The sequence below is a fragment of the Stomoxys calcitrans genome, chromosome 2, assembly GCF_963082655.1.
Source record: "Stomoxys calcitrans chromosome 2, idStoCalc2.1, whole genome shotgun sequence".
In the NCBI taxonomy this organism is placed as follows: domain Eukaryota; kingdom Metazoa; phylum Arthropoda; class Insecta; order Diptera; family Muscidae; genus Stomoxys; species Stomoxys calcitrans.
In genome coordinates, this window is record NC_081553.1 from 6,400,471 (window position 1) to 6,421,807 (window position 21,337).

General features: G+C 40.1%; 3 protein-coding genes across 3 annotated transcripts; 1 reads left to right on the forward strand and 2 right to left on the reverse strand.

The window, feature by feature from the left end:
* Positions 1-2,442: 2,442 nt before the first annotated feature.
* Positions 2,443-4,072, reverse strand: LOC106092162 (lipase 3). Its single transcript, XM_013258936.2, has 2 exons — positions 3,860-4,072; positions 2,443-3,800 (listed from the first exon to the last, which is right to left on the reverse strand). The coding sequence occupies exons 1-2, from the start codon at positions 3,971-3,973 to the stop codon at positions 2,664-2,666; spliced, it is 1,251 nt and encodes a 416-aa protein (XP_013114390.2). The 5' UTR covers positions 3,974-4,072; the 3' UTR covers positions 2,443-2,663.
* Positions 4,073-8,257: 4,185 nt separating this feature from the next.
* LOC106092163 (lipase 3) lies at positions 8,258-9,603 on the reverse strand. The gene is made up of 2 exons (XM_013258937.2): positions 9,493-9,603; positions 8,258-9,429 (listed from the first exon to the last, which is right to left on the reverse strand). The coding sequence occupies exons 1-2, from the start codon at positions 9,601-9,603 to the stop codon at positions 8,296-8,298; spliced, it is 1,245 nt and encodes a 414-aa protein (XP_013114391.2). The 3' UTR covers positions 8,258-8,295.
* A 2,850-nt stretch (positions 9,604-12,453) lies between these two features.
* On the forward strand, positions 12,454-21,313 carry LOC131995097 (uncharacterized). Its single transcript, XM_059363011.1, has 2 exons — positions 12,454-12,687; positions 19,667-21,313. The coding sequence occupies exon 2, from the start codon at positions 19,673-19,675 to the stop codon at positions 20,558-20,560; it is 888 nt and encodes a 295-aa protein (XP_059218994.1). The 5' UTR covers positions 12,454-12,687; positions 19,667-19,672; the 3' UTR covers positions 20,561-21,313.
* Positions 21,314-21,337: the final 24 nt, after the last annotated feature.

Sequence of the window (21,337 nt, forward strand, 5' to 3'; positions counted from 1 at the left end):
AATGTGAAAAGTTTATAATTAATAGTATTTAATAAAGCATAGTGTAATTTACAATGTATGTCCACCGATAATTGTTGTTGTTTTTTATTTTGAATTAAAGGGCAAACTGTTATAATGAAAAGGTTGAAAGGAAATCCTATGCAAAGTTCTTCTAGAATATCGATGGTGCTAAGAATTTTGTTCACTTAATATATTAGTACATAATTAAAATCAAAATTTGTCAAAAATAAGCTATCCAAGTATCCGCAGAACCAAATGTACTCCTAGAACCCTGTATGTGATCATATATTAAATCACAGAATGCAGCAATTAAACCTGTCCAAATTCAGCTCTTTTATTTTCTCCAATGCCTGAAAGAAGAAAGAAAGATCCTAATATTTTAGCAGCGAAAATGATTACTATCTTCCGCGACAACTGTTTCATGATACAAGTTGCACAAGTCATTATTCCTAAATTCTGCAGCCATAGAAAAAATAAAGCACGGGCTTGGTAAAAAAAGTGAATAAACACACAAATATTATCAGATCATCCACAAATGTTCATAGATCTGAAACAATTTTGTGGGCTGCTGAGAATCGAACCTGTGTTCCATCATCCCATGATTGTTTGTTTACCAACGCCTTACCACATTGCATGAAATCAGCAATGCGCGTTCATAAAATTGGTTGGCTGGTAATTTATCCAGAACTTCGTTGTCCTGGATAGATGTAGTTTACCGTTTATACCCAAGTAATTTTCATAGCTATACCTCACTCAAGACTATGTTCGTATCACTTATATTATAGGTACCTAATCGTTTGATTTCTCTTGACAGCTCGAGCTATCGCAGAACTCTGTAGGGAAGTCAAGATGACTTCTTTGAGCCACTACAGGGCGCAATTTTTATCCGATTTGGCTGAAATTTTGCATGAGGTGATCTTTTATGATTTCCAACAACTGTGTAAGGATGGTTGAAATCGGTCTATAACCTGATACAGCTGTCATATAAACCGATCATGGGTCTTGACTTCTTGAGCCTCTAGAGGACGCAATTCTTATCCAAATTGACTGAAATTTTGCATGAGGTGTTTTGTTATGATTTCCAACAACTGTGCTGAAATCGATGCTTAACCTGATATAGCTGTCATATAAACCGATCTGAGGTCTTGACTTCTTGAGCCTTTAGAGAGCGCAAATACTATCCGATTTCGCTGAAATTTTGCACGACGTGCTTCGTTATAACTTAAACAAATGTGCAAAGTGTGGTTCAAATCCATCTTAAACCTGATGTTGCTACCATATAAACCGATCTGGGATCTTGACTTCTTGTTTTTTTTTTAATTTTTTCCCTTAATACATGGGCGGGAGCTGTCAAGGGTGTCAAGAACCCTATGGCCAAGTGTTTCGCGAAAGACGACGCCACTTATCCTGGAGCTGAGAAAACAGACTTATGCAGGATTTGTGGAGTAGTTGGAGACGCAATTGCGTGGAGAAGACGCAGAATAATGGCTGAACAAATGAAATCCCTGCAGGCTTTTAGCCCCCTTGTCATTCTGGAATTCTGCAGAGGCCTCAGTTGGCTGACTGAACCATACTCTCAACGGTAAGTTTTTTCTTTCTTTCTTATGCGTTATTTCAATTTTTTCTTTCCTTATTTGATTACTTGTATCGTTTTGTCTCCATCTTCTTCTCTTCCACTTTCTTCGAGAATGTGCAATTTCGATGCTGATCAAGTTACAACAATCTGAACAGCGTCCTCTTGGCCTCTGAAACGTCTGATTTATAGATCGAACAAATTGACGCCCAATAATACCTACACTTATAAATCTCAACTACCATATTAAGCAAATACTGCCAGGACAGGAGAGAACGCACCTGCTATCTACGAGAAGCTTGCACTAATAAAAAGCGAAACTTTTTTATCTTCAGATTCAGCTTACGATCTGAAACCAACCTATACTTGGAAAAATTTGTTAGCAATAACAGCAAAAATGTTGGCTGCATTCCTAAAGCAGCAAACATCAAGAATACTTTAAACAACAAATGTACGTCTAAAATAGCCAAAAATAGAAATGGATCCTGATAGCCCGATGGTCACCACATGAAATCTTGGTTGTCTAAACTTAAACACTTTCTACCTACACGCAAAAAAACCAACTCAGGCACTCGGCCTAAGTCACACACCGTAGCCTTCAAGCGCAGAATCCAAAACCTCAGGCAAAGTGAAAGCAAACGTGTCCAGTGTCAAGAATAATAAGTTCGCTCGTAAAATACCCCCTAAGACGAAAAATAATCCCATGGATCACAAATATCCACAGCCGTGAAATAATCCCATTTTCTTGGTCGCTCGCAGTGGGCACAATTTTGACATAAGACCAATGTTTTTACTAGCATAAATGATTTTTCCCATTTTATAGTTATTTGTATCTCATTCTCCCTATTTAAGGCTTAAAATCCAAACTAAATGATATAAAAATAGGATCCAAATAAACTTTAATATTGAAATATTGACACCGTTTGTACAACCAATAATTATGACGATAAATCGACTACAATACACGTACTACAGTAACAAAACGCCCGAAATACATCGATAATAACAATAGACTTAGAACATCCTAAAACTTTTGATAAGATAAAAATATTTTTATTTTAGTCTATTTGTTTAGTGGCGCCTTGGATCCCTACAACTCGCTTGGATTCAATGTCTCCACAGAGTTTTCATATTCGTTGCATGCATTTATTATCGGCATATTGACCATCTCTTTGACATTGACGTGCCATGCAAATTCTCCATGTGACATTGTAGAACCAGGGAAATGAGTCATGGTAGGAGATTTTGGTACAAGAGAAGCAAGATGCTCAACATCAATCACATCGGCCAAGGTGTCGGCATCACTGTAATAGAAGAACAGAGTTGAGGTGATTTGGGCAACATCATAATCTGGAGGAGTGTCACGGCCATATTTCTTGCGATTCTGAGCCACACCATGATCTAATTGGCAGAATCTTTTAGATTCATACTCCTGCATATAGTGCAACACCTGGGTAGATGAGGCTCCAGCTGGATGGGTTTCGTCCAGTAGGCCCACTACTGTTTGGTTCATGTTACCCACATCGTTGTCTCCATTCAGCAGATGTATGAGATTTTTGCACATAAACTGCATAACTGCATGTTTAGTGCACAAAATATTGTAAAGTTCCTCAAAGAAGGTCGCATGCATTACCTCCGTGGTGTCAACTATGCCGGTCAGGGTATTGGGTCGGCCTATAAAACGGCGAGTATATTTAGCCCACAATGTTTTCATGTTACCCATGAAGGCCACAGGAGCCAATAGGTGGGCCGTCTTTATTTTCTCATTATACTCGGGTTTTTCGGACATCAGTACGAAAAAAACTGTGGTGCCTTGAGAATGGCCCGTATAATGTATGGCAGTTTCCCCAGTAGTAGTCAAAATGTGATCAATCATTGCGGCAATGTCGATGACTCCAATCTCATGCCAACTAAATCTCCAGAAGTAAGGATGATTTGTAGAGAGTCGGGTGTTATTGCGTGAATATGTATTACCCCGAGCATTTCCCATCCAGACATCATAGCCGGCATCGGCCAACAAAAAGGCCAAAGCGTCATTTGGTCCATTCAAAATCCAAGCATCGGAACAAGAGGTCAAACCATGTTGCAGTAGAATGGCAGGTCTTGGCTCATTTTGATTTTGCAAATTATGCGAGTAGGGTATGCGGAACATTCCAATCACATAATTGTCCTCCGTCTCGACGTAGTGGATCTCAGCTGGATAACCATGTTCCTTAATTCGATCGGCCTATATGAACACACAAGTATTTATCTCAATTCCAAGAGGACTCAAACAAAGTTACTTACCGTTGTTTTCATGAGTTTCTCATCTGGACTATCATATTGAATGGGTTGGGCTAGCGCCGCTTGCAACACAAAAAATATCAAAAATACGTCAAGAAATGTGAAATGAATTGTCATACTTCTTTGTTCAATTGGAATCTACTAAACGGCGCCATATCTGAACTTGCTCCTATAAATACAGTTCGACTATCTGAATTCTAACATTCCATTGGAAGTTTCTTTTATAGATAATCTTTTTTGAATACTAGTGTTTGTGACATGGATTGTGATTATAAACCCCCCATTGAACCAACGCCATAAAGGAGTTATGTATATGAGAGTGCCTCAACCTAATTTAAAATATTTATAAAATTTGGCTTTTAATAAATTTGCACAAACATTTCTTGTTGCCACATTTTTTGAATGGAGTTTGGTCCATGGAGTGGCTGCTTTTTTCCCAAAGGATATATATATTAAAACTACGTTCTACTCTGTCCTCAAAACCATCGAAAGGAGCATACCGATAGTAATTAATTAACTGTATTTGAGAGAAAATTAATCAATTTTTCGCATACAGCGAGTGGTGGCTGCCCATCCCCAAAACGGAGATGAAGACCGAAAATATCAACATAGGGTGCAAATTAAATATGCTTGGCAGTAGAACACGAAAATTACAATAAAATTTGGAGTTGGGACCTTGTAGAGTGTCCTATCTGTCTGTCGATTTTTGTTCAAAGTTTAAGCCTAAAATCATGTAAAAACGTGCTAAATTCGGCCGGGCTCAATCTTGGGAACCTTTCACTATGAATTGTGCTAACAACCATTTTACGGTATTTTAAAAAAATCCTAATTTTTGTGAAGAATAAAGTAACGATTTCTCGCAAACTATTAGGGATATCTGGCTAATTCCTTTACGAGTGTTAATTAATCTGTAAAAAACTGCATAATTTATAACCGTGCTGTTTTCGTAAGGTTTTTTATTAAATGTTTAATATATTTTTATCAAAAGCAATATTTAAAGTAATAGTCAAACTTTAGTTATCTTCAAAAAAATATACGTGGACATTTGACAAAAGAACTTATCTCGACATCAGACAATTTTTCAGGATTTTTGTTATAAATGTGTCTTTTAAAAGCGATTCCTTCTGTCTTACAGTCTTTCCACCATTTCTGAAATTGCATATGATAAAAGAATAAAAATTATAAAAATGTTAGTTGCACGTTTTTCAAAAAAGTCCTTTTGATGCAACAACTTATTTCAAATATGCCTCTAATTTTGTTACAAGATTGATTTTGACAAGACATCTTATTTCGATATATTTCCACATTTTTACTGAACGTCAGTTTCACAAAAAATTATAATTCGACATAGAATGCATCAATTTTATTTTTCCTACATAAAAAAAAAATTGAAAAAGAAACAAACATACATACATTATTATTTAAAATTATTTTTAAGGTGAACGCTTTTTTGGGAACTTGATGTGTCAAAATTTGTAAACAAGACGAAGAAAATATTATTCGTCATTCCAAAATTGAAGAGGGCTGTCAAAGGGCCTAACACAACTCACTGTCCCAAATTTCGGCGAAATCGGGCAAAAAATGCGCCTTTTATGGGTCCAAAACCTTATATCGAGCGATCGGTCTATAATACAGCTATATCCAAATCTGCACCAAATTACAGAAATGTATAGGCCCAAATGCGCCTTTTATGGGCCCAAAACCTTAAATCGTGAGATCGGTCTATGTGGCAGCTATATCCAAATCTAGACATATCTGGCCAAAATTGAAGAAGGATATCGAAGGGCCTAACACAACTAATTGTCCTAAATTTCAGCTAAATCGGATAATAAATGCGCCTTTTATGGGCCTAGACCTTAAATCGAGAGATCGGTCAATATGGCAGCTGTTACCAAATCTGGACCGATCTGGGCCAAATTGAAGAAAGATGTCGAATTTCCTAACACTACAGACTGTCCCAAATTTCAGCAAAATCGGATAATAAATGTGGCTTTTATGGGCCTAAGACCTTTTATCGGCGGATCGGTCTATATGGGGACTATATCAAGTTATAGTCCTATGTAGCCCATCTTCGAACTTAACTTGCTTATGGACAAGAAAAGAATCTGTGCAAAGTTTCAGCTCTATATCTCTATTTTTGAAGACTGTAGCGTGGTTACAACAGACAGACGGAAGGACATGTCTAGATCGTCTTAGATTTTTACGCTGATCAAGAATATATATACTTTATAGGGTCGGAAATGAATATTTCGATGTGTTGCAAACGGAATGACAAAATGAATATCCTTCGGTGGTGGGTATAATAGTTTATTTGTGAAGAAAATACCAATTATTTATTTTAATTAGGTCAATTAAACGTGTTTTTGAAAGAATAAGGAATTTTTCAATAAAATGGTTTATTGAGTTGATAACCTCTTTAATTGAATTATTCAGCTTATATTAAATGAAAATTCCAAAATCGTTTATTTATTACAAAAATTTGTGTATAGGACCGATTTCAGTAAAATATTTAATTGAATATACAAATTTCTTAATTAAATCATGAATTTCATTTTTTCTGTGTAGATGGGGTGGAGCTGCCGCTGTCACTCTGACTTTGACATTGCGCTGGATACATGACGGACTTTCGTTTGATTTGTGTGAGATGAGGAGGAGTTATGGACGGTGGAGCACCTGTTGTGGCACTGCCCTGAAACTGGGGGTAGGTGCAGGATTATGGCTAAACGAACACATGTTTTCATGTCTAAATATTCTTCAGGCACATATCCCTTTCGCCATTCTTGACTGACTTGGCTTTAAATAGCAGATTGGAGGGAACTTTCCAGCCCGTCTGATCGCCGTGTTGTCATGCATGTTGGATCTTTCTTCAACTTCTGGAATTTTTCCGAGGGCGACACAATTGTCCTGAGTGAAACTGATAGCGATTGGGTTTGTTGAACGCGTGTCACTAATAACCTAAGATTAAGAACCATAAAAGCAGCAAACACTAAAATCAATTGAAACAAGTAAAAGCGTGCTAAGTTCGGTCGGGCCGAATCTTATATTCCCTCCACCATGGACCAAATTTGTCGAATTCTTTTCCTGTTCTGTTGTGCTGTTTAAGGCTTTAGACCGATACTGTTTCAGGCTATAGACCGATTCAGACCATATTTGACACGTGTGTTGAAGGTTTTGGGAGAAACCGTTGTACAAATTTATATGACTGCTATATCAGGTTATGGACCGTTTTGCACCGTACTTAGCACAGTTTTTGGAAGTCTTAACAAAACACTTCATGCCGAATTTTAGCCAAATCGGGAAGTAAAATAGGCAGATCAATTTATATGGGAGCTGTATCAGGCTACAGATCGATTCGGACCGCATTTGACACGTACGTTGGAGGTTATGGAGAAAGCGTTGTTCAAAATTTCAGCCAAATCGGATAAGAATTGCGCCCTCTAGAGGCTCAAGAAGTCAAGATCCCAGATCGGTTTATATGGCAGCTATATCATAACATGTACTGATATGGCCCATTTACAATCCCAACCGACCTACACTAATAAGAAGTATTTGTGCAAAATTTCAAGCGGCTAGCTTTGCTCCTTCGAAAGTTAGCGTGCTTTCGACAGACAGACGGACGGACATGTCTAGATCGACTTAAAATGTCATGTCGATCAAGAATATATATACTTTATGGGGTCTTAGACAAATATTTCGAGGAGTTACAAACAGAATGACGAATGAATGACTGGCTTCAAAAAAAGCCTCAAAGACTCCTTTATCTTATTAGCTGTCCACATTTGCTTAAATTGATACACAAAATGTTTTTTATGCTATTTTATGCGTTTTATCGCTATCCTGTAACGTTCGTATTTTCGAGATATGTTGTTTTCTCAAATGTCCACAGATATATATCGATATTTTGAGTTGATCCAAACGGAATGACAACATTAGTGTATGCAAATGAAAATTTTGAAAATGCGTTACATTAAAAAAAATATATAAGCATTATCTTGGGATGAATACTTTTCGAGTTCATTGTAAGTGCAAACTACCAAGATATATTCACTTACAGGTAGTGGCAGTTGCCCAACAACAAAATATTGAGTACACTATCTGTCAAAATCAGTGATTGGTGCAACTCTGATTTTGTGTATGTAACTAGCTCGTGCCTTTTTTCGTTGTTTGTGTGTGTAATAGTTTTTAACTATAATATACACAAACAATCAAAACTGGTTGACAGATAGTGCACGTCGCGAGAAAAAACTGTACTCAGCTGATTACAGTACACTACCTAGTAATTATATCATGCAAACTACTCACTTATTAAACAATTGAATATGTTAACATTGACAAATAAACCATTCACATATGATTAGATTAGTTCTTTTTTATTTTACATATCTAGAATGCATTTGTTCTTGACAATTATGACATAAATGTGTCCCCCATATTTATTATTATTTATTCCCTTTGAGTCTATCCAAAGATTTCTCATAGGCATTGCAGGCATTGATGATAGGTGTATTGATCAACTCCTTGACTTGAACGTGCCAATTGAATTCACCATGAGTGATGAGGTCACCAGGAAAATGGGTCATGGTGGGTTCATTGGGCAGCAATGATGCTAGATATTCCACATCCTGTACATCGGCCAAGGTGTCAGCATCACTGTAATAGAAGAACAAAGTGGCCGTAATCCTAGTCACATCATAATCAGGAGGGGTGTCTCGGCCATATTTTTTGCGGTTTTCGGCCACACCATAATCGAATTGACAAAATCGGCCAGTTTCATACTCTTGCATGTAGTGCAGAACCTGTGTAGAGGAGGCTCCAGCGGGATGTGTTTCACTTAAATGAGCGGCCACGGTCTTATTCATATTTCCAGCATCGGTATCACCATTTAGGAGATACATGAAGTTGCTGCACATAAATTTCAAAATTGGATGGTGTGTACAAAAGACATTGTAGAGTTCAGCAAAGAATGTCGAATGCATTACCTCAGTGGTGTCAAGCATACGGGTCAACTGATTGGGCCGTCCAATAAAACGTCGAGTATACTTAGCCCACAAAGTTTTCATATTGCCCATAAATGCCACTGGTGCTAATAAACTGGCCGTCTTAATCTTTTCGTTAAATTCAGGCCTCTCGGACATCAAAACAAAGAATACTGTGGTGCCCTGGGAGTGGCCTACATAGTGGACGGCGGTTTCACCTGTGGTGGCCAAAATGTGATCGATCATTGTAGCCATATCTATGACACCCACCTCATGCCAGCTGAATCTCCAAAAATACGGGTGATTAGTTGACAGCCTGGTGTTGTTACGTGAGTAGGTATTGCCGCGGGCATTTCCCATCCAAACATCGTAGCCAGCATCGGCCAGCAAGAAAGCCAAGGCGTCATTGGGGCCACTCAAAACCCAAGCATCGGAGCAAGAGGTTAAGCCGTGTTGCAGAAGAATCGCCGGCCTTTTTTCATTTTGGTTTTGCAATTTGTGGGAATAGGGAATGCGAAACATGCCAATCACATAATTGTCCTCAGTCTCTACCATGTGAACTTCCGCAGGGTAGCCATGTTCCTTGATGCGGTCGGCCTATGGCGAGGTAACACAAATCTTGAATTTTCTTGAGTTTATATAAAGTTGAGGGATACTCACAGTTGTTTTCAATAACCTCTCCTCTAGTCCGTATTCCACCGGTTGTCCCAGTCCTATTTGTATTAAGGAAAGAGTTAACAATGCTCCAATAAGTCCGTAATACGACCTCATTGCTTTCTTCGAAAATTTATTAAAAGTCTTGCGGGGCATTTTTACTCCTATAAATTCGTTTCGACTATCAAATTTCTAAGAAGCTTTTTAGATAATCGACTTTAAATAAATGTGTATGCGAACAAAGATTATACTATTAAATACCACACAAGGTGAAAAAGATTAGCCCAAATTCGCCAGATATTAGGGTGCTACAACCTCATTTTGGAAAAGTTAAAAAGTGCAAAAATCACTATTGTATAAGGCCAACTTAGGTTAGTTTAAGTTGGTGGAGGTTGATGCCAATACTTTAGTCTACACATACACGTACGCCAGAATAAGGCCCATTGTGATTCATCGATTTCGCTCATCTCCCTTCGATGATAGACCTATTTAATCTATAACATAACAAACTGTTCAAAAATGCATTTGATATAAAAGGCTTCAGCTTCATGCTTAAAAGGGTCTTAAATAATTATTTCGGGGTTTTGCAGAATGTGTGCCAAAGTTAGTATGTTTATGTCATATCTATTGGGAAGTTAATGAAGTTGAAAATGACTCGGAAAGTGACAAAAACTGAACTGTAACTCTAGCGACACTTTCGGTTGCAGCCAAGCCATTAGCATCTCCACTGAAATATAGTTGTGTAGATTATAAGATGGCGGCAAACATCGATTAATGTGTTTGTCCAATTTTAGATGAATTAAACTTTTAATTTATTTCATGTTGCATGGAGCTATTAAAACATAAATTTTCATTTGTAGTTGCAAGAAAAAATTCTTCAATGCCTTTTATATAACCTTTTTTACGCAAAGAATATTTCATTTGAGCTTCGTACCTGTAAATGAAATTTTCGGTAAGGATATCGATACCAAAAATTTCGCTAAGGATATGTCAATGAACTTCTTGGGGCAACAAAAATTTCGTTTAAGTTGCATACCGGCCTTAAAGTAAAGATTTTGAAGGCACTTTGCCATGAAATCAGAAAAAAAAAATTAAATGAACCAAAATTGAAGGAACTTGTTTTTTATATGAAATTACTAGCCGAACCGGGCCCGCTCTGCTGCGCCTTCTTTAACTCTCTAATATTATTTTAGGGTTGGGGCACTTCGCACTCCGAATTCGTGCCACTGTGGCCTATGTCCGCCTATAACGCTGAACGCCTTTTAATCCTGGCGATAACATCGGGCAACATTTAAAGCGGTCGTGATCCCCTCTTAATGCTGGCGACATTTGCCATACATGTTCATGTAAAAAGTTCTCCCCAAAGAGATGTCGCACTGCGTCACGCCATTCGGACTCGGCTATAAAAAAAGTCCCTTATCATTGAGTTTAAACTTGAATCGGAAGACTTTCATTGATGAGTGAGAAGTGTGCCCCTTTTCGGTTCCTGGGTATATTTTTACTCCACACCCAAATACCTTTCTTTTCAGTCACATATTATCGTATTGGTAAATATTACCGGTTTAGAAAGACACTTGGCCCTTAATGCAAATATACGCTTCGTGCTCTACTTTCAAATACATTTTATATGAGCCCCATAATGGCATGAACAGTAAATAAATTCTGTTTGAGAGTGGGTGACATCCAGGGATTGCCGAAAATGAGAATCAACCCCCTTTACTTCGATCTGATTTTGAATGCCAGATTCGTAATCTACTCCCGAATACCTTTCATTTGAGGCACATATTGACATTAACGTCCAATATGTCTGTTTGAGGGAATTTTGGGGTTGGGGCGGTCCTGATCGGTCCACTTATATTTTTGGAGGGCGGCCCAGAGTTACTTGGACCCAATTTTTAATATGAAATTCATACTCTACTCCTCAATACCTATTATTTGAGTCCCATATTGTCCTGATCGGTCCACTTTTATTTTTGGATAGTACTTTTGGAGTAAGGGGGAGCCTCCGCCCCCCTTCCGATATCAAAAAAATTATATAGCCTGTGTTTCCTTCCAAACCAACCTAGTAATTGGTTCAGCCGTTTTTGAGTCTATACGGAACAAACAAACAAACACAAATTCTTTTTTATATATAAGACTAGCTGAGCCCGGCCCGCTCTGCTGCGCCCGATTATGTTATGTTGGAGGGAAGTATTCTAAATTTTAACATTTCTGCGTAATTGTAGTTGAAAATGTATTCCAATTTTCCTATGGAAAAGGACTTTTTCTACATGGTGGTGGACCCCCAGACACTTGCTCTATTCCCAAAAAACTTTCATTTAAGATCTATATTGCCATGGTCGGTAAATATGTCCGATATGAGGGGTTTTATATTCTCCAGTACCTTTAATTTGAGTCCCATATTGTAGTGGTTGGTCTATAAATCCGTTTGCCGGGTTTTAGGGGTGGGCGGCTCTCCTAGGCATCCCACCCCAGAATTTGATACCAAATTTTTTGCTTTTAGATCCTTCCTATATTCCTATATTTTATTTTTCTTTATTTAAAGGACCGATAGGTAGTCATAATACCTGCTGATGATTAATTTTTACCACTCTGCGCTCTCTCTGCGCTCTCTCTGTTCATGTTGGTATGTTTTTAATTGGATCAACTAAATCCAATTGGATCAAACAATTTTAGTTGAAGATTGCCAGATGACGCTAATTTAAATGTTAGTACGTCTCGCTTAGAGTGGATCATATTGTATGGTGGTTGTCTATGAATGGTCATTCATCATTAGTCTTCACTTAGTCTTTTTTATACCCACCACCGAAGGATGGGGGTATATTCATTTTGTCAATCCGTTTGCAACATATCGAAATATCCATTTCCGACCCTATAAAGTATATATATTCTTGATCAGTAAAAATATAAGACGATCTAGACATGTCCGTCCGTCTGTCTGTTGAAATCACGCTACAATCTTGTTAATGCCAAACCTTGTTCCTACCTGGTCCCCCTAATCTACTTTCTAAGTTTCGCAGCTATTTGCATTTGCATACACCCACATACCTCATACTTTATATGTGTGTGTGTGTGTGTCTCTCTTTGTACTAAAGATGTCTCGCTTTCAGCAGCCTTGTGTACTCCGTCGGCCTTTTCCTTTTCTTTTTCCTATTTCAAACTTACTTATTATCTGGGCTTCAACCACTGCTGTTCTTCCTGGTAAGAGTTTCGTTCAATCTCCAATTCAGAGCTTTCTTTTCCATCCAATAAAGAGATAATTGTAAATTCCCAATTTCTAACCCACCTGTGTTTTCATTTTTTCCTATTCTCCCCAAACTCACCTTGCGAGGAAAATATTTCTACTCCGAGAAATATTTTCCACGACTCCAGTGATTAAACCATCCACTTTCCTCCAGAGCTAACCCCCAACATTTTCATTGTGGTCCTTCGAACCGGATTTATTACTGGAAATCATCCCTTCATCACCATTTCATCCAACACACATATCATCATCGTCATCATAGAAAAAAAGGTGAGTTTGTGCTTTGTTCTATTCCATAAAAAGTGAAAACAATAGTGCTTTTTTCCAAATATTCATTGTGCTTCAGTTGTGTTTTGCCGACGGCATTTCGACATTTCCTAAACAGTGCTTCGAAATAAAATTTTTCAAAAACCGTACTGAAAAAATTTTTTTTTTTCCAACTATTCGGTTATTAATTTTCTTAAAATTTGGTGGAAGTGAATTTCATTAAATTCCATAGAGAAATTTAAGTAACAGTGTGCTTTGCCTCTATAAGAATTGCCATTAATTTGCAAAAAAAATAACATAAGATTTTATATTTCAATCGGTGTCGCGGCAGTGTGTTCCTTTGGTTTCTTTTCTTTTTCAATCGTGGTGCATTGAAAGTGATCTTTGCCCTCTTTCATATGCTGCAGTCGCGCTGCCCATAGCATTATTTCGTCGTTGTTAATAGTTCTCGCACTTCCACAGCCTTTCCTACAAGCACAGTGATTGTTGTTATTGTTTTTTTTTTTTAGAACTAACCAACGTTGATCTCCATAACTAACATCCAATATACATACATCCATATATACACACAACTGAACGTACATACAAACATTTCTTGTTATTCGCTTCTATTGAGTTTCGTTGCGGGTGACATTGCTACTGCGAAGAGAATAAGAGACTTCTGTGTTGCTTTGAATTTGTTCATTCGCTCTTATATACTCTTTGTTTGCCGTGCACCCTACAGTCATTCCGTTTGTGTGGTCGCGACTCGGGGCGTTTGAGACATACCTTATATTTTGGTTCCATTGGCATATATATGCATTTGTGTGATACCCTGATCGGTCAGAGATATATATAGTGCACCCTACAGCCGGTCATAGTCGACTTTTGGTACAAAACTTTGATTTTTTCGAAAAGTAAATTTTTTTCTGATTTTCTTCACGAGACTGTTTTCGTTTGGTGTTCGTGTAAAGCAAAAATCGTATTTGCACCCTACAGTGAGCCAAGGTCGACTTTTGGATCCAAAAAGTTCGAATTTTCATAATTTTCAAGAGAATTTTTTTTTCCTCTGCTGATTTTAAGAGTTTCAATACTATAGAGGCATTTCGAACTTATTTCAACCGGCGCAACTGTTCATTCTTCTGTTCTCCGGAAATATTACGCATACGCCTACGTCATTTTCAACGTTTTTTTTCGATACCAGTTCCATTTTTTCGGATTTACTGTTCATTTAGATAGGGTTTTTCCCTAACCTATTTAAGAGAGTTAAGTGCGTCTGGTTCAGAGCTAATTCTACTTTTTTCTTTCAAGTTCGAATATGTCTTTAGAGTCGTTCATTCGCTTAGCTGATCGCCTTGTCGCATTCAATGCTGATATAGGTGATAATACGCTTCCGCTCTCATCGATTCACTTAATTAATATACACATGACAGAGCTGAAGTCATTATGGAGCGACATTAAGTCCACTTTCGATACATTCATGGCTGATCGTGATAGTGAGCAAGACGAAGACGAGGGCGGTGCAGACGATTCCGTAAATGCATCCGAGCTGGAGACCTTCCGAGCCAAGTTTAAGAGTTCTTATGTGACTTACTGCAACTGCTTGGCGACATTGTCACAGCTCGCGGAGGAGTTTCAGTTGCCGGCAACTAAGATTTCTCCAAGCCAACGTCTTGTCGCAAATCCACCTGTTTCCGAAGGTCATCCAGAATTTCAAGACACTCCGTCTTCTACGGGAAGGACTGATTATTCCTTTCATCTCCCGCCATGTGATACAGAGGTTTTCCACGGTGATTACATGTCCTGGCCTACTTTCAGAGACATGTTTACGGCAGTGTACATAAAGAATTCCAGACTTAGTTTTGTCGAGCGTCTGTTTCACTTGACGCAAAAAACGCGAGGCGAGGCTCGTGACATTGTTCAGAGGAGCCCTTTGACGAATGATGGTTTCCATTTGGCATGGAAAAATCTATGCGCTCGTTATGAGAATAGACGAATCCTTGTTAACGGGCAGCTAAAGGTTTTGTTCAATCTTCCTTCCATTTCCAAAGAGTCCGCCAGTGCACTTAAACAGTTGCAGCGCGACCTTACTTCTTGTATCTCGGCCCTAGAGTTGTGTGACATTGATGTCAGAGGTTGGGACCCTCTATTCGTATTTCTCTGTTCGAATCGTCTTCCAGAGTCCACACTTACCTTATGGGAGCAGGGTCTCGCAGATAAGACTGCAATTCCTAAGTGGTCTGACCTTGACTCCTTTCTTACGAATAGATACCGGACACTGGAGTCCGTTTCTGAAATGCGTGCCAATCCCAATGCAAGGGATCAAGATTCAAAATCCAATAGCACGAATACTAAGAGTTCGAGAAATATTAATTCATTCCAAGTGAGAGTTTCGGGTCCACAATGTCCTTTATGTCCAAGAGAGTTCCATGTGATTAGGAAGTGTCCTAAGTTCATAGCAATGGACATTAATCAGAGAAAGTCCGAGATAAGGAAGCAAGGTCTGTGTTTGAACTGTTTTTCTAAAACTCATCACGTTCGAAATTGTACAAGCAAGAACACTTGTTTCCAGTGCCAGAGGAAGCATAATACTTTGCTTCATGAGAGTTCCGCTAATCCAGAGGCCAGTAACTCAAGAGTGCAGACTCCGGCAAATACAAATTCAGGTTTGAATGCAAACTCCTCACCTTTCGCTCCTAGTCCTATACAGTCCACTAGTTCTGGTACGGGAGTCGTTCAAACCTATTTCTCTTCCAGTTCTCGTGGCGTTTTGCTGGGGACTGCTTTGGTTGATGTGTTGCACTTGGGTGTTACGTACCAGGCACGAGTGCTTTTGGATTCTGGGTCGCAGGGTACATTCATTTCAGAGAGACTTTTCAATAGATTGCAGCTCCCATATAGAAAAGTCAATGCTCAGATTTCTGGTCTGAATGATTCCATGGCTGCTTCCGTTCGAAAGGAATGTACTCTGCTTCTATGTTCGAGATATGCAGATGCTCAAATTTCGGTTAAGGCCTTCGTTATTACTAATTTATCTGGTGCCCTTCCATCTCATTCAATACCCCCCTCCATCTTCTCTCAGCTGCCCCAATTCGAGCTGGCAGATCCACTATTTCACAGGAGTTCCAGTATTGATATTCTGATTGGTGGTGACTTCCTTCCTTCCAGCATGCGGTCCGGCGTGAAGCATGATATTTGTGGTTCCTTGATGGGCCAAAATACCATCTTTGGATGGATTTTGACTGGCCCCATTCCGATCCAATCTCCATCTCCATATTCCAGAATTATTTCCAACTTTTGTGAAATCTCTTTGGACAAAGAGATTTCGAGATTTTGGGAGGTGGAGAATCTTCCAAGGAAGAACTTTGTGTCAGCAGCTGATAGATTTTGTGAGGAATTGTTCGTTTCAACTACTAAGAGGGATGAAGATGGAAGGTACGTTGTTCATCTTCCGTTCAAAAGAGATTTTCCCAAGAGTATATCTCTAGGTAATTCACGGACAAGTGCTATGGCCCAATTTTTGAGAAATGAAGTCCGCCTCCTTCGCAATCTTGCGTTCAAGGATGAGTATGATTCCGTTATCCAAGAGTACGCGAATTTAAGCCACATGTGTCAAGTTGAGACTTCTAGTTCTATGGGAAGTGCGTCTCATTACTACCTGCCGCACCATGCGGTTATAAAACCAGAGAGCACTACCACCAAAGTTCGGGTGGTTTTCAATGCTTCTTCACCTTCCTCTAATGGCGTGAGTCTTAATGACACTTTGCATACAGGTCCTGTGTTGCAGAGTGATCTGACTGTGTTGATTCTCAAGTGGCGATTCTTTCGGTATGTGTTCAATGCCGACATTCAAAAGATGTACCGGCAGATTAGAGTTCATCCCAATCACACACCGTTCCAAAGAGTTCTATTTCGAAGAGATCCAAGTGACGACGTTCAAGATTTCGAGTTGAAGACTGTCACTTTCGGTGTGAATTGTGCTCCATACTTAGCTATTCGCACTCTTTTCCAACTTGCTGATGACGTTCAATCCAGTCATCCTATTGCCAGTGAAATACTTCGCAGTTCTATGTACGTGGATGATGCCCTAGTGGGTGCACATTCGCTGCAGAAGGCAATGCAGTCTAAGGAGCAGTTGATATCCGCTTTGGCTTCGGCCGGCTTCCTCCTGAGAAAATGGACAGCAAATTCAAAGGATATTCTAGCAGGTCTTCCTTCCGATCATTTGCTGTGTGAAGATTTTTTGGACTTCGACGACAGTAGCACAGCAAAAATGCTAGGAATTCGTTGGAATGCTCGATCCGATTCGTTCTATTTCACTACCAAGCCATTCCCAGATTCATCCAGAGATACTAAAAGAGAACTCCTTTCCCAGATTTCAAAGCTTTTCGATCCTGCTGGTTGGCTATCGCCATGTATTGTGGTAGCAAAGATTCTTATGCAGAGGATATGGTCAGAGGGTACGGGCTGGGACGAGGTCGTTACCCCTGGCACACTTGCAAAGTGGAAAGAGTTTCAGACGTGTTATTCGGCTATAAATGAAGTTCGAATTCCGAGGTGGCTTCATTATGTTCCTTCCGCCGATATTCAATTCCATGGCTTCTGTGATGCTTCAGAAAGGGCATACGCAGCAGCTTTGTATGTGCGAATAGCTACAACTACTTCGGTCTCCACACATTTGGTCTATTCAAAGACAAGAGTGGCTCCTGTTAAGACATTGTCCATTCCGAGGTTAGAGCTTTGTGGGGCTGTTCTATTGGCAGAGATGTTAGATACATTACTTCCGACACTTAACATTCCCAAGTATTCTCTTTTCTGTTGGACAGACTCCACTATTGTCCTTTCCTGGCTTTCGAAACCTCCGTGTTGTTGGGCAACATTTGTTGCAAACCGAATTTCAAGTATAGTTCAAGTGGTTGACCCCTCCAAGTTCGGTCATGTTCCTTCAGAGACGAATCCTGCCGACCTCGCTAGCCGAGGTCTCCTGCCTCAGGATATCGTCGCAAATGAGTTGTGGTGGTCGGGACCTGAGTGGCTCCGCGACTCCCCTGAGTGTTGGCCTAATTCTGTTCAATCCACTATTCCCGAGATAGATTTGGAGCGTAAAGCCATAAAGGTTCATCATACTTACTTTCAGAACTACCAGGACGTTCTTGAACGTTTTTCTTCCTATCCACGAGCGCTACGTGTACTGGCTTATGTGTATCGATTCTTCTATCGTACTCATTCAAGATTTCGTTCCAGCTTTTCAAAGCAGTCCACTTTGATCACAAGTTCTGAGCTTGTACTGGTTAGAGATGGATTGATTCGAGTGTGTCAAAAAGCGTGTTTTCCAAATGAGTACAAGTGTTTGTCGTCACAAGAGCAAATTTCGAAATCAAGTTCTATTCTGAACTTAAACCCGTTCCTGGACGCTGAGGGGCTAATTCGTTCATGTGGCCGGCTGGAATCGTCAGTCGGCCTTCCGTACAATGAGAGACACCCGATAATAATGCCCTACGGTTGTCAATATTCCAGGCTGCTCGTGAAGTTCATCCACCAACTTACTATCCACGGTGGGAATCAGCTTGTACTTCGTATGGTCAGATCACAGTACTGGATCCCGAAGGTCAAGGATTTAATCAAAACGACCATCAATAAGTGCAAGCCTTGCATTCTCTACAAGAGGCGTTGTCAGCAGCAGCTCATGGCGGCTTTGCCGCCAGAGCGCACCGAGTTCACTCGTCCATTCACTCGAACGGGTTTGGATTTCGCGGGTCCTTTCGACATAAAGAGTTACAGTGGGCGGGCCTGTCGTATTACGAAAGGCTACGTCTGCGTTTTCGTGTGCTTCTCCACAAAGGCGATACACTTAGAGGCGACGTCCGATTTGTCCACTCCCACGTTCTTAGCGGCTTTCCATCGTTTTGTTTCTCGGCGGGGTTGTCCGTTGCATCTATATTCCGATAACGGTACAACTTTCGTCGGAGCTTCCAGGATCTTAGAGAGAGAATTTATTCATGCTGCTCGTGCTGGAACTGAGTCGAACTATGCGCACCAGTCTTTGAGTTGGCATTTCATCCCGCCTGGAGCTCCTCATATGGGAGGACTCTGGGAAGCGGGAGTAAAGAGTTTTAAGTCCCATTTTCGAAAATTTGCTGGTTCCTTCAAATTTACATTTGAAGAGTTCTCGACAATCCTGTCGAGAATTGAAGCATGCCTCAATTCGCGCCCGTTGTCTCCTATATCCAGTGATCCTAACGATTTCGCTGCCTTAACTCCAGGTCATTTCCTGATTGGTACTCCCATTCTTGCTCCGATCGATCCACGCATTGAGGAGAGTCCTGTATCGATTTTGAACCGATGGCAGAGACTTAAGGCTATTCATCAGAGTTTTTGCGTTCGATGGAAGAACGAATATTTACGAGAACTACAATAGCGAGTTAAATGGCAAAGTTCAGAAAAGAATATAGAAGAGAACACACTAGTCGTTATTCAAGATGACAACCTTCCACCAAATGTTTGGCGTCTAGGCAGAGTTTGCAAGACGTATTTCGGCACTGATCGCAGAGTTCGGGTTGCTGACGTGGTGACTCAGAAGGGCACCATTACGCGACCCATTACCAAGCTTGTCGTCATTTCCTCTCCGAATTAAACACAGATTTTCTATTCTTTCCCATCACTTCCCTATTGTTTGTTTTGCCACCATAGATTATCATGCCCAAGTATACCAAAGAGACACAAAGGAAGTCATCCGCGGTTCCCTACAAGAAGGAAAAATACGATTGCCGTATCTGTCACCGGTCTCATGCCCTACGATCTTGCCAAAGGTTTTTGGAAATGAAAATGGCAGATCGTTTGGAAGCAGTTCGAAGGCATAGTTACTGCTTCAACTGTCTGGCTCATGACCACTTGGTGGTATCCTGCTCTAGCAGTCACCGGTGTCACCACTGCAAAAAGAGCCATCATACCCTCCTCCACGTCGATCCGAAACTACGGGATGCCCTTCTTAAGAGCGATCGGAAGCAATCGCGTCCCAACACTCCTGAGCGGAAGTCAAAGGATTCGTGCCCACCGAGGGATTTTTCGCCATCACCGTCTTCTAAGCAGAGGACATCTCTTTCGGCTATTCTTCGACAGAACAGCATTGTGTTGCTTCCTACGGTGCTCGTTAAGGTAAAAGGCAAGTCTGAACGATCCACAGCCCGGTGCCTTCTCGACTCGGGGTCTCCGGTGAGCAGGATCTCCAAGAGATTGGTAGATTCGTTGGCGCTCACGACATTGAGCCTGAAAGAGGAGACCATATGCCCACTTCGCCTGACCTCCAGATTCGACGAAACGGTAACCATTGAAGGCACATTTCGTGTGAGTACCCGCATTTCAACGGTGACGCCAGCTGAATCGCTTCCGGAATCATTTAAAAGACATTTCCCCCACTTATTCTTTGCGGATTCGAAATTTTTCAAATCGGCCCCGGTGGATATTGTAATTGGTGTCGATCTTTATCCCAGGGTCATCGCAGAGGGTGTATACGCCCAGAATGGTTTGCCTACGGCACAAAGTACTATTTTTGGTTGGGTGATCTATGGTGTCTGTTCGCACTGAGCGCACTACAGCGTTCTCATTATTCTTCGGTATCAATGAATTTAATCCAAACTGAATAAAAGAGTTATGAAATGCACTGTTGATTTTTACTTTACTAGCGAAGCACAAGCTCTATCTTTTAAACAGGTCCATTGAGCGGTTTGATTCATAGAAGGATGTCCACTACTGACAAGCTTGCCTTTTCCATGTACCAGCTGGATCCTGATGAGGGAGTGATCCTTTGGCTATTCTACGGAGCTATACAACTATTATGTCAACATTTCCTTTCCTTACTAGAGTAATTAAATTCATAACTAGAGTAATTAGATTCATAACGTCCGTTTTCATAGAGTTTTCAATTATATTCCGTGCGAGTAATTGTAAGCTGGTGCGAGTACACACAGTTGCATTTTTCCTTTTTTTTATTGCAGGTGTACTGCAAGGGGGCCGGTAATGTTAATGCCAAACCTTGTTCCTACCTGGTCCCCCTAATCTACTTTCTAAGTTTCGCAGCTATTTGCATTTGCATACACCCACATACCTCATACTTTATATGTGTGTGTGTGTGTGTCTCTCTTTGTACTAAAGATGTCTCGCTTTCAGCAGCCTTGTGTACTCCGTCGGCCTTTTCCTTTTCTTTTTCCTATTTCAAACTTACTTATTATCTGGGCTTCAACCACTGCTGTTCTTCCTGGTAAGAGTTTCGTTCAATCTCCAATTCAGAGCTTTCTTTTCCATCCAATAAAGAGATAATTGTAAATTCCCAATTTCTAACCCACCTGTGTTTTCATTTTTTCC